Source organism: Scyliorhinus canicula, chromosome 29 (assembly GCF_902713615.1).
Source record: "Scyliorhinus canicula chromosome 29, sScyCan1.1, whole genome shotgun sequence".
Taxonomy (NCBI): Eukaryota; Metazoa; Chordata; class Chondrichthyes; order Carcharhiniformes; family Scyliorhinidae; genus Scyliorhinus; species Scyliorhinus canicula.
In genome coordinates, this window is record NC_052174.1 from 3,037,501 (window position 1) to 3,054,792 (window position 17,292).

At 45.9% G+C, this 17,292-nt stretch overlaps 1 protein-coding gene across 1 annotated transcript in view; it reads right to left on the reverse strand.

Annotated features, from left to right (window-relative positions):
- Positions 1–6,055: 6,055 nt before the first annotated feature.
- The window catches only part of LOC119958280 (deleted in malignant brain tumors 1 protein-like), a 135,843-nt gene continuing 124,606 nt past the window's right edge, over positions 6,056–17,292 (reverse strand). The window contains exons 15-19 of the mRNA XM_038786712.1: positions 12,576–12,884; positions 11,494–11,787; positions 9,016–9,309; positions 8,194–8,301; positions 6,056–6,369 (exon numbers count right to left, since the gene is read on the reverse strand). Coding sequence (XP_038642640.1) covers positions 6,251–6,369; positions 8,194–8,301; positions 9,016–9,309; positions 11,494–11,787; positions 12,576–12,884 — 1,124 coding nt within the window. The 3' untranslated portion in view covers positions 6,056–6,250. The remainder of the gene's footprint in view (positions 6,370–8,193; positions 8,302–9,015; positions 9,310–11,493; positions 11,788–12,575; positions 12,885–17,292) is intronic.

A 17,292-nucleotide genomic window follows, 5' to 3' on the forward strand; every position in this document is an offset into this window, starting at 1 on the left:
GAGGGGCATGAGATCCTGCGGCACGATTTCACGGAGCTAGGCAGAAATTTAAAAGACAGGACCTCTACGGTTGTAATCTCGGGATTACACCCTGTGCCACGTGTCTTTGAGGAAATGCATAGGAAGATAGAACAGCTAAACTCACGGCTAAACAGCTGGTGTAGGAAGGAGGGTTTCCGATATCTGGACAACTGGGAGCTCATCCGGGGCAGCTGTGACCTGTATACGAAGGACGGGTTGCATCTGAACTGGAGAGGCAAAAATATCCTGGAAGGGTTTAAACTAGAATGGCAGAGGGCTGGGTACAGGAGCAATAGGTCAGTAGGTCAAAACCTTGAGTGTGAACTCGGGAATAGGGCCAGTATGGCTTTGAGGAAGAGAAGGCAGGGAGATGTTGCTGAAAACAGCGAGACTGGTGGGCTGAAGTGGATATGTTTTAATCCAAGAAGCATAACAGGTAATGCAGATGAAAGTAGAGCTTGGATTAGTATTTGGAACTATGATGCTGTTGCCATTACAGAGACCTGGTTGAGGAAAGGACATAATTGCGAGCGGAACGTTCCAGGATTTAGATGATTGAGGCGGCATAGAGGGTGATGTAAAATGGGTGGAGGAGTCGCGCTACTGGCTCAGGAGAATATCACAGCTGTTCTACGGGAGGTCACCTCACAGGGCAGCGAGGCTATATGCGTACTGATCAGAAATAAGAAGGGTGCAATCACAATATTGTGGTTTTACTTCAGGCCGCCCAACAGCCAGCGGGAGATAGAGGAGAAGATAAGTATCCATTTGGAAAGGAGTTAAAGCAACAGGGTTGTTGTCATGGAGACGTGAACTTCCCCTCAATTGACAGAGACTGACTTAGTGCCAGGGGCTTGGACGGGGCAGAGTTTGCAAGAAGAATCAGGGAGGGGTTCTTAAAACAATATGTAGATCGTCGAAGTAGGGAAGGGGCTCTACTGCACCAGGTATTGGTGATGAGCCCGCCAGGTGATAGAAGTTTCAGTAGGGGAGCATTTCGGGAACAATGACCAGAATTCAGAAGATTTTAAAGTGCTGGTGGATAAGGATAAAAGTGGTCCTAGGGTGAATGAGCTAATTTGGGGGAAGGTTAATTAGAACAATATTAGGCAGGAACTGAAGAATCCAGATTGGAGTCGGCTGGTTGTGGGTAAATGAACATCTGACATGTGGGAGGTTTTCCAGTGTCAGCTGAGAGGAATTCAGGACCGACATGTTCCTCTGCAGAAGAAGGATAAATACAGCAAATCCAAACCTTGGACACCGAAAGGTATTGTAGACCCGTCAAAAAGAAAAAATGAGGTATTTGGCCGGGAACAGATGGAGCCTGTGTGGAATGCGAGGAACGTAGGAAGGAACTTAAGCAAGGAGTCAGGAGCGCTGAAAGGGGTCATGAAAAGGCATTTGCAAATCGGGTTAAGAAAAATTCCAAGTCTTTTTACACGTTCATAAAAAGCAATAGGGCAGCTAGGGAAAGGGTCGGCCCACTGAAGGACAGGTAAGTGAATCTATGTGTGGAGCCAGAGGAAATGGGCGAGGTACTAAATGAATACTTTGCATCGGTATTCACCAAAGTGAAGGAATTGGTGGATGTTGAGTCTCGAGAAGGGTGTGTAGATAGCCTGGGTCACATTGAGATCCAAAAAGACGAGGTGTTGGGCGTCTTCAAAAATATACACGTTAATAAGTGACCAGGACCTGATGGGATATAGTCCAGATTGCTGAAAGAGGCCAGAGAGGAAATGTATCTGGCCATGACAGAAACCTTATGATCATCACTGTCTCCAGGTTATGTACCGGAGGAAAGGAGAATAGCCAATGTTGTTCCTTTGTTTAAGAAGTGTAGCAAGGATAATCCAGGGAACTGCACGCTGGTGAGCATTACGTCAGGAGTAGGGAAATTACTGGAGAGAATTCTTCGAGACAGGATCTAAACCATTTGGAAGCAAATATGAACGAGAGACAGCACGGTTTAATGAAGGGGAGGACGAGTCTCACTAACTTGATGGGGTTTTTCGAGGTGGTCACGAAGATGAGTGATGCACGTCGGGCTGTGCATGTTGTCGATATGGACTTCAGACAGGCCTTTGACATGGACCCTCATGGCAGACTGGTACAAAAGATGAAGTCACACGAGGTCAGAAGTGAGCTGGCAAGATGGATACAGACCTGGACAGGTCATAAAAGGCAGAGAGTAGCGATATAAGGGTGCGTTGCTGATAGGGTGACTTGTGGTGACAGCAGCGATAAGTGCTGGGACCTTTGCTGTTCGTAGTATATATAAACGATTTGGAGGAAAATGTAACTGGTCTGCTTGGTAAGTTTGCAGATGACACAAAAGTTGGTGGAATTGCGGATTGCGATGAGGACTGTCAGAGGATACAGCAGGATTTTGATCGTTTGGAGGCTTGGGCGGTAAAGATGGCAGAAGGCGTTCAATCGGGATAATGTGAGGTAATGCATTTTCAAAGGTCTAATGCAGGTGGGGAATATCTAGTCAATGGTAGAACCCTCAGGGGTATTGACAGTCAGAGAGATCTAGGTCAACAGGTTACTGGAAAGAGCAACACAGGTGGAGACGGTAGTCTAAAAGGCATGCGGCATGCTCGCCTTCATAGGCCGTGGCATTGAGTATAAAAATTGGCAAGTCATGTTACAGCTGTATAGAACGTTACTTAGGCCACAATTGGAGAATAGTGTTCTATTCTGGTTTCCACACTACCAGAAGGATTTGGAGGCTTTGGAGAAGAAGCAGACGAGATTTAGCAGGAGATTGCCTGGTATGAAGGGGATTAGCTTTAAGAAGAGGTTGAATAAACTCGTTTTGTTCTCACTGGAACGACGGAGGTTGCGGGGCGACCTGATAGAGGGCCTCAAAATTATGAGGGTTATAGACAGAGTGGATAGGCAGAGCCTTTTCCCCAGGGTATAGGGACCAATTACTAGGGGGCATAGGTTTATGTGGCGAGGGGCAAGGTTAACAGAAGTTGGACGAGGCAATTTTTGTTACACAGAGGGTAGTAGGTGCCTGGAATTCGCTGCCCGTGGAGGTGGTGGAAGCAGTGACGATAGTGACGTTTAAGGGGCATTTTGACAGATTCATGAATATGATCGGAATAGACGGATGCGGGTCCCGGAAGTGCATAAGATTTTAGTTTCGCCTGGTAGCATGGTCGGCAAAGGATTGGAGGGTCGACGCGCCTGTTACTGAGTTGTAATTTTTTGATCTTTGTTTATTTCCGTTTGTGTGATAACCCCATGTCCGAGCAGATTGAGTTGCGTGAAACCACCAAGTCTAAGCACCTAGGTCTGTGTTGCCAATGGTCAATTAGCAGTGTATGTGTGTCCCCCCATGGCCGATCAGCTGATTTTGTGTAATTCCTCCATCGATCAACTGCGTTTGCATGATCCCCTCAATTGCTGATTAATTATTCTGTGTGTTTCCCCCATGGACGACTGGCTGTGTGTCTGTGCGGTCCACCCATTGCCAATTGGTGTGATTGCCCAGAATAAATCAGCTGTGTCTGTATCATTTCCCGAGTGGCATATCAGCTGTGCCTGTACAATTGCCCCCATGGCCAATTAGTGTTGTTTCTTCGGGTAAATCCGCTGTGTCTGTATCATTTCCCGAGTGGCAGATCAGCTGGTTCTTTGTAATTCCATCGATGGACGATCACCTGGGACTGTGTGATGCCCCCATGGTCGATTAGCTGAGCCTGTGAGATTCCAACATAACGGCTTCGCTCCATTAGTGTGAATCCACCGTAGTCGTTCAGCTGGACCTGCGTGTTCTCCCCATTGTTGATCAGCTGAATCTGTGCTTCTCCCCATTCCCAATCAGCTTCGCCTGTCTGACTCCCCCATTAACCGAAAAACTATGTCTGTGTGATCGCCCCCATATCCAAGTGGCATAGTATGCGTCATTCTCCCGATAGAGGACCAGCTGCTTCACTGCGATTCCACCAATTGTCGATCAACTGGGTCTGTGCGATATTCCCCATTGCCAATGAGCTGGACTCGTGGCACTCCACCAAAAGACCATCAGCTGTGTCTGTGTGATCGCCCCTGGCCAATTAGCTGAGTCTGTGCGATCCACCAACAGCCGATCAGCTGGGACTGCATGATTCTCCCTCTGGCCGATTAACTGGGTCTGTAGGAAGGATACGGAAGCTTTGGAACGGTGCAGAGGAGATTTACCAGGATGTTGCCTTGTATGTAGGGAAAATCTTATGAGGAAAGGCTGATGGACTTGAGGTTGTTTTCGTTAGAGAGAAGAAGGTTAAGAGGTGACTTAATAGAGGCATACAAAATGATTAGAGGGTTAGATAGGGTGTACAGTGAGAGCCTTCTCCCGCGGTTGGAGGTCGCTAGCGCGAGGGGACATAGCCTTAAATTGAGGGGTAATAGATACAGGACACAGGTCAGCGGTAGGTTTTTTTACGCAAAGAGTGGTGAGGCCGTGGAATGCCCTACCTGCAACAGTAGTGAACTCGCCAACATTGAGGGGATTTAAAAGTTTATTAGTAAGCATATGGATGATAATGGCATAGTGTAGGTTAGATGGCCTTTAGTTTTTGACTTCCCATGTCGGTGCAACATCGTAGGCCGAAGGGCCTGTACTGCGCTGTATCGTTCTATGTTCTATGTATGATTCCCCCTCTGGCCGATCAGCTGGGACTGTGTGACTCACACACAAACACACAATGTCCAGCACAATCTCCCAAAGACAGAGACCCAGAATCAGACAGACACAATCACACCCACATCCCACACTCAATGCTGTTGTTACCGTTCCTGTCTGCCAGACGCAGCTCTCAACTCCCGAATCACCGCCGCCGGTTCTGCTGCTCCTACCAGTCTCAGCCCTTGTCCGCTCCGCGGCTCAGGCCACTGCTCGAAGGCCGAACATATGCGACATCTGAGAGGTTGCCACCTCTCAGTGACGTGAGCTGCCAAGGAGCACCCAATTTAATTTTTAAAAATCCAATCTCACAAAAAAGAACAGAGATGAGACCATTTTGAATCGAGAGGGATCCGTACGTCTGAGGGGATAATAATCGTATCAAGAATTAGAGTTTCAAATATAGTTGTCTGTGCAAACGTGCAGAGAGTCTCGCGCCTGGAAGGCAGCGCGTGGGCCATTGCTTCACTGAGGTCGCCTGCATGGCCACAGACGATCATCTCCTCTGGCAAAGAAAGAGTGCCATCGATCATCTCCACTGGCAACCCAAGATGGCCACCGATCATCTCCACTGGCAAACCAAGATGGCCACCGATCATCTCTGCTGGCAACCCAAGGTGGGCACCGATCATTCCCACGAGCAACCCAAGATGGCCAACGATCGTCTCCACTGGCAGCCCAAGATGGCCGCCGATCGACTCCACTAGAAATGCAAAAATGCAAGTTGGTTCCTCAGCAGTGGGGAGTGATAGCGTCGCAGACACAGTGCAGGTTGTCTGGTGCTCCGTGTCCTCATTGTCCCCATTGGATCTAATTGGGATGGTTTGGGATATGGAGCAACAATTCCAGTTTGAATGGAAACTGTGATGCTGCCCCCACTCCCCGCTCTGCTCTTCCCTTCGCTCCAATGTCACCATTGCAGGATTTTTCAACAAGAGAGCAGAGTGACTCCCAACCGCCCCCCCCCCCCCCCATACTCACATGGCCAAATGTATTTTCGGCAAACTAGACAACCCCAGTCTATGCCCATAACGTCTGACCAGATCAGCACATCTCTGGACGCCAAGGGGCAATTTACCTTGCCTAAACCACCTAACCCGCACATTTCTGGGGGAAGCCAGGGGGATTCTATGCATACACGGGCAGAAAGTGCTAACTGCACACTGAGAGTGACGCAGTACTGGAATTGAACCCTGGTGTATGGTGCTAACCACTTTGCCACCTGTGTCGACTTCAATTTCCCAGTCCCAGCAACAGTTTTATAAATCCGAATCAGTATTCAATCCATTTAAACTCGACACTTAACATTGTTCCATCGCCAGTTGTGAACAAGCACAAATAAACAAAAGAAGGTAAAATGTAAGCATTTTTATTCATAAAGCAATGTAATATATATTGGCATGCTCAGGTAAATCGCAATAATGGCCATTGACCAGGTGTACATTTAAATCACGATGTAGTCCAATGTGAATAGTCCATGCGACAAAGTAGAAGTTTTCCTGACATTGGACATTATCCATGAATCACAACATAACAGAGATTCTAAACTCATATCTCGCCTGATGTACAAAGGGGCACCTGGCCAAACTGACGAGTTTGGTTTAACCGATCACCAACTTGTGTTTGATTCTGATGGTGCACACACTCCGCCCCTGTGTTTAATAATCCTGAGGCATAGAGACATTAGGTTAAGATTGTACAACACATTGGACCTTTTAATCTGATCTCTCTGTCCCTATGATACCGCCAGAACAAACAAATCACAGGGAGTAGTCGGCCATTCTGCCTGCTTCTCCAGCGAATAACATCATGGGTGCTCTAATTCTCCGCTTACCTTGCCAAACAATTTAAATTTCAAATGCATGATGGAATCTGCTTCCACCTCACACTCAGCCAGCACATTCCAGATAATATCCACCTTTTACTGTATAACATTTACACATGATGCAACCGTCGGGACCAACTTTAAATCGGCATTGTGTAATTTTCGTCCCTTCCCTCCCTCGGGGGGTGGGGGGGGGGTTGTTGGGTTACGGGTATAGGGTGGATACGTGGGTTTGAGTAGGGTGATCATGGCTCGGCACAACATTGAGGGCCGAAGGGCCTGTTCTGTGCTGTACTGTTCTATGTTCTATGTTCTGCTGACGTGTCGATTATCACTGAACCAATCATGTCAGTCCTGGGACATGATTACAGGAGTGCCTCGTAGTAGTGCCCGAGGTCCAACCAGCTTCAGTTGCATCAATGATCAATGGCACCGTCCCTGCCCAAGGGGCACCTTGGGGGAATGGGGTGCCTTACTGACCGAGTTAGTCACATTTTGGTTTCACATTTTAAGTCCAATCCATGACTCGTTCATCGTTTAAGGCAGCTTCCCATTGAGGGACTATCCTACTAATTTGTAACTTAAGGGCAGCACGGCAGCACAGTTGTTAGCACAAGGGCAGCACGGCAGCACAGTGGTCAGCACAGTTTGTTCACAGCTGTCTTCGTGGAGACTGCACGTTCTCCCCGTGTGTGCGTGGGTTTCCTCCGGATGCTCAGGTTTCCTCCCACAGTCCAAAGATGTGCAGGTCATGTGGATTGGCAACGATCAATTTCCCTCAGTGTCAAAAAGAAAAGGTTTGGCGGGCTGTACTGCATTACGGGGATAGGCTGGAGGCGTGGGCTAAGGTGCTCTGTCCAAGAGCTGGTGCAGACTCGATGGGCCGAATGGCCTCCTTATGCACTGTAAGTTCTATGATTCTATGATTCATTTGAGTCAGTTTGTGTGTTTACTTATATCAAACTAAATCGGTCGAAGCTCACAATGAAAATGTTAACAGCCTTGAAAACAAGCATAGAGACATCGTCACGCAGCAAAGTATTGACGTTTTTATGACATAGCCCCGTTGTTGTAGGTAGGATTTACCACAGTGAACGCCTGCGTTGATTCATCCATGTCAAGAGCTCCTTGAATAAACAGTAGAAAAATAAAACGTGTTTACTGTGAGATAGGTCAGATGTGATGCCATGTATACCAGTGGGCATATTTAAGTGTTCCACCGCCCCTCCTGCGATAAATGTAGCCCGAACATCAACATTGCTGAATCACAGAAATATCGTAAAATCATTCCATTTAGGATTCATCAGAATCAATGAAAGAATGTCAAATTTCAAAAGGGTGGCACTGCAGAACGGGGAGGGGGCTGTTGGCTGTTCACATCGGACTGTTGAAATAACCAGAAGCAAGCGGGATCACCGAACAATGGTATATGCTTCATGGCAACACCTCCATTTAACACCCCATCTCCCTACAGTATAAATTGCTCTCCCCTGTGAAATTTGGGTTTTCTGGTTTAAGTTCTGATGAGTCGAAGGCGCAAAACTTTGGCGGCACATCTACTTTCGCAGGCATTTTGCCACAGGTGAGATTTTGTGAATGGCTGCTGTGAAATGTTTGACTTCTTGAAGCTTAAAATTATTCAATAACGTAAAATATGTCGTCTTACCTTTTTTCTTTTTTATTTTGATCGCGACGACAATCGCCACAATAAATATTAATAACAACACGCCTGCCACAGGGACATAGGGGACCAATATATTGACCGAAGGCATAGCTGTGAAAAGGAAAACAGATGTATCAGAGAGATCAGTGTGTGTGTGTGGTGTGTGGGTGTGGTGTGTGTGAGAGAGAGAGAGTTTCTATTTCAGTTTGGTGTGTTGCTTTGCACATTAATTGGGTGGCGGGAGGGGCAGTGGCCTCCTCGTATTGTCATCAGTAATCCAGGAACCCAACACCATAGTCTTGTGGAACAGCGATCGAATCCCAGCCTTTTCAAGTGGTGAAATCTGAATTTAGTTTAAAAAGTAATCAACACTTCTTCACAAAAATAGATAGAATTTACCGTGCAGAAGGAAGCCATTCGGCCCATCGAGTCTGCACCGGCTCCGGGAAAGAGCACCCTACCCAAGGTTAACACCTCTACCCTATAACCCAGTAACCCCACCCAACACTAAGGGCAATTTTGGACACTAAGTGCAATTTTATCATGGCCAATCCACCTAATGTGCATATCTTTGGACTGTGGGAGGAAATCGGAACACCCGGAGGAAACCCACGCACACACTGGGAGGATGTGCAGACTCCGCACAGACAGTGACCCAAGCCGGAATCGAACCTGGGACCCTGGAGCTGTGAAGCGATTGTGCTATCCACAGTGCTACCGTGCTGCCCGTATTCAATCCTGTCTCCTAAAAAAGGGTGTAGGTTATTCCCAATGTGTTTCAGAACTTGTAGAATATTAAAACACATCATCGATGGTGTCACTCACGTTTCCTGGTTATTCTGACCAATCGACTCGGAGAAGACACTATCCATCGACCGGAAACTTGAGTCTGGTAGATGCATGTGTAATTTCCCTCTCCGCTGGAGTTTGTGCTTCCAATAGTGTAATTCAGGGTTTGTTGGCTTCTGGTGCTGCCGATGACAGGCACCGCGTCTTTGAGTAACTGAACTCTTCCAGTTGAGTCACCAGCGGGCGCACTGCAGTGAATTACGACTGCTTCCCCGGCGATATATACCGGGGATTCAGAACTTTTAGAGATGGTGGGCTGAGCTGGAGGATCTGAAACAATGACCAGAATAAGCATTACACTCATCATCCGTTTGAACGTCAGAAAAAGCAATCTTATGAAAATCCATGTTTCAGAGCGGGAACAATTGCTCCCTCTCTACTCTTGTCCAGCCAAACGCTCCTCAATACGGCCTCATTATTTTGAATATTTCTATCAAATCTCGTCAGACCTTTCGTCTCTCGAAGGAGAACAGTTTCTGTCTCTCCAACCGGTCGCCGTCACTGAAAATGTAATGCTATATTTTAATACAGTTCCATTAAATCTTTCGAGCAGACATGAATTAGCATTATTTACAACCCTAATTTGCCTCAACTGTGTGGCAGGTCAGAGACACCACGTGGTGTGGTTCTAACGTCATGTGTGGGCTGTCTTCTCTGGTACAGTAATTAAAGCGATCTCAGTTAACAACTGGGTCACCATCGCTGAGATAATTTTTCATTCCATATTGTCCTTCTCTAATTCCTTTACGGGATGTAGGTGTCCCTGGCGAGGCCCAGCATTTATATGGCATTCGCTTCAGAGTTGGTGATGAGCTGCCATCTTGGACCGCTACAGTCCATGTGTGCAGACCGGTATTTCAGGGATTTGCAGCCAGCGATAGTGAAGAATCGCCGATTTACTTCCAAGTCATGATGTTGAGTGAATCGGATGGGAACCTAAAGGTGGTGGAGCTCCCAGGCACCTGCTGGTCTTGTCCTTCTGGATGGGATAGGTAGTGGGTTTGGAAGGTGCTGCGAAAGGAGACTTGATGAGTTCCTGCAGTTCATCTTGCAGATGGTACACACGGCTGCCACTGTTCGTCGGTCTGGAGGGATTGAATATTTGTGTAAGGGAGAGCAATCACGCAGGGCTGTTCCTTCCTAGCTTATGTCGAGGTTACTGTGCAATTTAAAAAAAATAAAGTACTCAATTATATTTTATTCAATTAAGGGGAAATTTGGCGTTGCCAGTTCACCTATCCTGCACATCTTTTTGTTGTGGGGATGAGTCTCACGCAGACACGGGGAGACCCAAAACAGGGATCGAACCCAGGTCCTCAGCACTGTCCGGCAACAGTGCTAACCACTGCGACAACATGCCGGCTGACGTCTTGATGGAGCTGTGCTCATCCAGCAAGTTGGGCAATGGATATATTTTCTCACACTCCTGACTTGTAACTTGTAAAGCAAGGGGTGAAACAGCTGGCTTGTAAATCAAGCAGCGCGGCTTCAATTCCCGGACTAGCCTCCCCGAACAGGCGCCGCTATGTGGCGAGTAGGTGCTTTTCACAGTAACTTCATTGAAGCTTACTTGTGACAATAAGCGATTATTATTATTAGATTATGGCCAGTCCTTGGAGCCTCAGAAAGTGTCTTATTTGCCGCAGGACGTCTAGTCTTTGACCTGCTGTTTTCTCCATTTTATTTATATCGCTGATACCAGTTCAGTTCCTGGTCAAGGTTAACCTGCAGGATGTAAATAGTGTGGTGGGGTGGAGGTGGGAGGATATTAGCATTGGATATAAAGGAGCGATAATTAGACCCTCTCTTGTTGGAAATGGTAATTTCATGGCACTTGCATGGCACGAATATTACTCACCATTGGTCAGCCCAGGCTTGGGTGTTTCACAAATCTCGTGCATTTGTAAATGAACTGCATCAGTATCGGAGAAGTCGCGAAAAGTGCTGAACATTGTTCAGGAAACAGAGAACATCCCCACCCCTGAGATTATGGTGGATAGAAGGTGAAGCCGCTGAATATCATTGGACCTTTGCTGAATGAAAATAGGTATCACCGCTTGCCCTGCTACAAGGTCGCATCCTGCTCCCCAGAAAATTAGATTACGTCACTAACTGTCTGCGGCACTGATCATATCAATTGGCTGCCATATCCCATCAATTTGTTCATGATAAACAGTATTATCTCGAGCTTCAAACAAATTTGCCCCTTTCAGACGCTGAACAAGGTAATATTTGTTATTAGGTTTATCATCTCTGCGGATTAATTCACTTCACTTTCACTGCCTGACAGAGAATGTGACATACGGCAACGTTCCTTCAGAAGGCTGGAGAACATGTAAGTGTAGAAGATGGTTTTTTTAGAAGCAAAAGGATCAACATATCTGAGTAAAGATTATACGTTCCACCAAAAGTGCTTTGAAACCGTAAACGTAACAGGATAGAAGTCTCACTTACTTGTGATATTTATGCGAATGGGATTACTAGCAAAGGATGGTAACCATCGACCAGCTACGCGTGCCTGGTAGGAACACTTGTAGGCCCCTTCATTGCTTCTGGTGATGTTTCTAATCGGGTATACGAGAGATTTCTGGCTTCCCCTGTTCTCCAGGACGGGGTTCGAGTCCTTTAGTAGATGGAATCGCCCAACTGAGACAGCATGTGGAACTTCACATGTAATAGTGACTGTTTCACCTGACACATAGACCGTGTGTTCAGGACTCATCTCGATTGCGGGTTGAGGCAGAGGATCTGAAATCATAATATGCGAAAAATAATTCTGTCTAACCGTTCGGTTTTAAAATGGATACCCATTTGAGGAGGAGATGCGTTCTTCAGTACAATGCAACACTTTTGCTGTATATTTGTTGACAGCCACAAAAGGATAGACTTTCAGAGGTCCACCACTGTCAGTTCATGAAAACAACTGTGTAGGGTTTATGAAACGTTCTATTTCCATACTGGCAGCGTACCCCCAACCTTTTGCTCCCCAGGCGTGTGGGGTGGATTCATTGGGAAGTCTCATTCACAAGTGGCAGGAAAAGAAACTACCGATGCCAGTGAACACACGGCTGGGAAGAGCGAAAAATCCCTGTTGGCGAGCTCTACATTAGGATGCAAAATGCTCCTCTGACGTTACTGCGTAACATGTTAGTGAATAATTTACTCCCTTTACTCCTTTGGTTCCAAAGACCTTTCTTTGTAACACTGAAACAACAGATTAAATCTATATCTGTCACATGACTGCATAGTGGTGTTGGTACAGAGAGACATCAGGGAGATACCTCTTTTAGGTCGTCTGTCTCGTTCGCGTAATACGTGACGATTAGGAATTTGTCCCTTTGAGATTGCGGACGTCTCTTCCCGTTCACTTGGTGGTACATCTTGAGAAACTAGCTCATTGTCTCTCTCTGTTAGTACTAATCTAGCAGTGCCAATCACAGTGCCATAGTGCCGCCCGCTATCCTATTCTGATATCTGGTTAAACATTAAAAATTTAATAGAAGCGGATTTTCATGTATAAATATTACCGAGCTCACCCAAGTGTGACTCACCGGCGAGACGTATTTCAATTGGTTGACTCGGAGAGGACATTATCCATCGGCCAGAAAGCTGTGCCTCATAGGAACACCTGTAGCGACCTTCACCACTACAGCTGATATTGTGAATGGTATAGGTGAGGGATCGGCGGCTGGTGTTACTGCTCAGGATGGAAACTGAGTTCTGTAGCCACTGGAGGCGACCAGTCGAAAAAACAAATGGGATTGTGCAGGTCATGGTCACGGACTCTCCGCTCACATACACTGGGTACGCTGGACTGGTGGAGACAGATGGCTGTGTCGGACGATCTGACGGAATAATTGGATCAGTAAAAACAAACATAACCGTGTCCCACAGCAAGCATTGGCCTATTTTCATTTCAACTGTGTGATGTACGTAATCCCGGTGCACCTTTAGGGAGGGAATTCCAGCGACAAGTGACGGGACGGAAGTAATATTTCTAGGAAGGGGTGATGAATTTCTCGGAAAAGAACCCCCAGGTGCTGGTGTTCCCAGGTATCTGCTGCTTTCGGCCCATTTTTTTAAATGGGGAAAATGTGCAGAAAGCTGCAACATAAAGGGGCTGAGGGTACTCTTGTATGAAACACAGGAATCTAGCGCAAAGGGGAAATTTGTAATCAAGAATGCGATTGGAATATTGGCTTCTTATCTTATTCCATTGGAGGCGTTTCAGAGAGGGTACAGTCGGATGATACCCGCTATGGAGAGATTGCCTTATGAACAAAGGTGAAACAGATTGCGACTCTACTCGTTGTAATTTAGAATAGTGAAAAGTGATCTCATTGCAACATATTGGATTGTGAAGCGAATTGAAAGAGGAAACAGTGAGACGATGTTTCCCATCATGGGAGAATCGTAGGCAACGGGGCATAGTCTCAGCATAAAGCCTCATCTACTGAGATGAGGAAGAATTCATTTTCTCAGAGGATTGTGCGTTCTTGGATCTCCTTGCCACGGAGCGCTGTGTGGGACCAGTGTGTATGTGGATATTTAGGGCTGAGAAAAACAGATATTTAATCCGCAAGGCAACTGGTTGCGAGGAAAGATTCAAATGAGGACGTGACCAATATGGCAACAACCATTATCCAATTCAATGGCGAATTAGGCTTGACGGGCTAAACTACCTGCTCCTGTTCCCGTATATTTTGGAACATTATATTCGCATTTCTCCTGCTCGTACAATTTCCGAATATTCATTGAAATGGCTTAATCGTTGATTTTGCTAAATTTTAAAAAGTATACATTGCAACTGCAAAGTTGTAGCACGATTGATTGAATTCGTCTGAAGATAGATGGTCAACAAGACTAACACAAGATTTTTCGCAATTCAGGAAGTGCAAGTATGACCAACTATGGCAGATCTGACTGACTTGTGCGAATGATTTCAAGGGGTCGACTCAATGGATGAAATAAACTGGCAAAACAGTAACACCACTTCCCCGACATATCCCAGTAACTCCACCTAACCTACAGTTGTGGGGCAAATTATCTTGGCCAATCCACCTAACCTTCACTATTTGGATTGTGGGTGGAAACCAGAGAACGTGGAGGAAATGCAGCCGGACACGAGGAGAATGTGCCAAGCACACAGATGGCCGCCAACAGTCGGAATCGAACCTCATTCTCTGGCGATGTGGCCAGCAGTGCTATGCGCCGTGCCACTGTGCCTCTTTAATTTCTTAGCTTATTTCCTAAATGTCTCTTAAGTTTCCCTTTTCACCATTCTATGCGTTGATTTTTTCACCTAATCTTCATCTGATTCTTCTTCTGCACGGAATTTCCTATTTAAACCCTTCTACTGTTCCGGGTAGCACATTATTGATACCTTTGTTCCGATTTTTTGATCAATTTCAAAAAATCTGCAACAGGGCAAGGTTTACAATTGGGGGAATGGTAAATACGATGCTGTCAGACAAGAACTGAAGTGCATAAATTGGGAACATAGGCTGTCAGGGAAGGATACAATTGAAATGTGAAACTTGTTCAAGGAACAGATACGACGTGAACCTCTAATGTATGTTATTGGTAGGAATAAAAGCAAACGGGATTATTATTTAAACGATAAAATATTAAAGCATGCCGCTGTGAAGAGAGACCTGGGTGGAGAGACCTGGGTGTGCTAATGCATGAGTCACAGAAAGTTGATTTACAGGTGCAACAGGTGATTAAGAAGGCAAATGGAATTCTGCCCTTCATTGCTAGAGGGATGGAGTTAAGACTAGGGAGGATATGTTGCAATTGTATAAGGTGTTAGTGAGGCCACAACTGGAGCATTTTGTTCAATTTTGGTCTCCTTACTTGTGAAAGGACTACTGGCACAGGAAAGTGTGCAGAGGAGATTCAATAGGTTAATCCCAGAGCTGAAAGGGTTGGATTATGAGGAGAGGTTGAGTAGACTGGGACTGGACTCATTGGAATTTAGAAGGATGAGGGGGGATCTTATAGAAACATTTTAAATTATGATGGGAATAGATAGGATAGATGCAAGGAGGTTGTTCCCACTGGCGGGTGAAAGCAGAAGTGGGGGACATAGCCTCAATATAAGTGGAAGTAGATTTAGGACTGAGTTTAGGAGGAACTTCTTCACCCAAAGGATTGTGAATCTGTTGAATTCCTTGCCCAGTGAAGCAGTTCAGACTCCTTCATTAAATGTTTTTAAGGTTAAAATAGATAGATTTTTGAAGAATAAAGGGATTAAGGGTTATGGTGTTCAGGCCGGAAAGTGGAGCTGAGTCCACAAAAGACTGTGAATGGCGGAGCAGGCTCGAGGGGCCAGATGGCCTACTCCTGCTCCTAGTTCTTTTGTCCCTGTCAGGCAGGGAAGAGATGGCAGAGTGATGGAACCATGGTTGACAAGAGAGGTTGAATGTCTTGTTAAGAGAAAGAAGGATACTTACGTAAGGCTGAGGAAACAAGTTTAATACAAGATAGCCAGGAGGGAACTGAAGAAAGGGATTAGGAGAGCTAAGAGAGGGCATGAATATCTTTGTCGGGTGGGATCAAGGAAAACCACAAGGCCTTTGGCATATATGTGAGAAATGTGAGAATGACTGGAGAGAGCGTAGGGCCGAGCAAAGACAGTAGAGGGAGATTGTGTACTGAGTCTTAAGTGATACGAGAAGTCTTGAACGGGTACGTTTCTTCAGTACTTACGAATGAGAACGGCAATATTGTTGGATAGGACAGTGTAAAACAGACTGGAAAGCTCGAGGAGATACTTGTTAGGGAGGAAGATGTGTTGGGCTTTTTGAAAAACCTGAGGATAGACAAGACCCCCGGGCCTGCTGGGATATCTCCAAGGATACAATGGGAAGCAAGAGATGGGACTGCAGAGCCGGTGGCAATGATATTTTAGTCCTCACTGTCAACAGGGGTGGTGCCAGGGGATGGGAAAGTCAAATGGAATATTGCCCCTTTTATGAACGAGGATTGGAGTATCAGAGCTGGGAAGTGTTTCGACCATAGTACAAGGGACTGGTAAGTTCACATCTTGATCACCATGAGCAGTCCTGGTCCGCGTCTTGAAGGAAATATATAATTTAATTGGAAACAGTTGAAAGCTAATTCATTGTGATTCCAGGTATGGAGAGAATGTCTTATGAAAAATCAGGAAACGAGTTGGGAATCTACTCATCGGAATTGAGAAGAATAAGGTTTGCTTGAAACATAAACGATTCTGACGGCGCTTGACAGGGTAAATGCTGAGAGGAAGAGGTTAGGACCAAAGGGCATGTCACAGAATTATTTGGTGCGAATTTAAGACTGATATGAGGAGGAATTTATTCCCTCAGAGGGTTGTCAATCTTTGAAACTCCTTAACATAGAGAGTTGTGGGGACCCAGTCCTCATATATTAAAGGCTGAAAAAGCTAGATCCTTGCTCAGTTAGGGAATCATGGGTTACCGGGAAAGGACAGTAAAGTGGATATGAGGAACATCGGATCAGCCATGAGCACTGAATGGCAAAGTAAACTTGAGCGCCTTAACTACCAACCCTGTTCCGATTTCTTGTGGTGATATTTCTCCGGCTCAGGCGATCTGTGCACACTAATTGTTTGGACGGGGCTTGGACGGGGCAGAGTGTTTTAAGGAGAATCCAGGAGCGCTTCTTAAAACAATCTGTATATAGTCCAACTAAGGAAGGGGCTTTACTGGACCTGGTATTTGGACCTGGTCAGGTGGTAGAAGTTTCAGTAGGGGAGCATTTCGGGAACAGTGACTATAATTCAGTAAGATTTAAAGTGCTGGAGGACAAGGACAAGAGTTGTCATCGGTGAATGTGCAAAATTGAGGAAGGCTAATTGGAGCAATATTAGGCGGGAACTGAGGAACATAGCTGGGGTCTTTGAGGGTAAATCAATAGCTGGCATGTGGGAGGCTTTCAAATGTCAGTTGAAAGGAATTCAAGACCTTCTTGTTCTTTGCGGAAGAAGGGTAAATACGGTAAATTTCGGGAACTTTGGATAACGAGAGATAATATAGGCCTCGTCAAAAAGAAAAAAAGGAGGCATTTTTCAGGGATAAAAGGCTGGAAACAGACGAAGCCTGTGTGGAATATAAGAAAAGTATGAAGGAAAACAAACACGGAGTGAGGAGGGCTCAGATGGATCACGAAAATTCATTGGCAAATAGGTTTAATGAAAATCCCAACGCTTTTTACACGCGTATAAAAAGCCAGAGGGTAGCCACGGAAAGG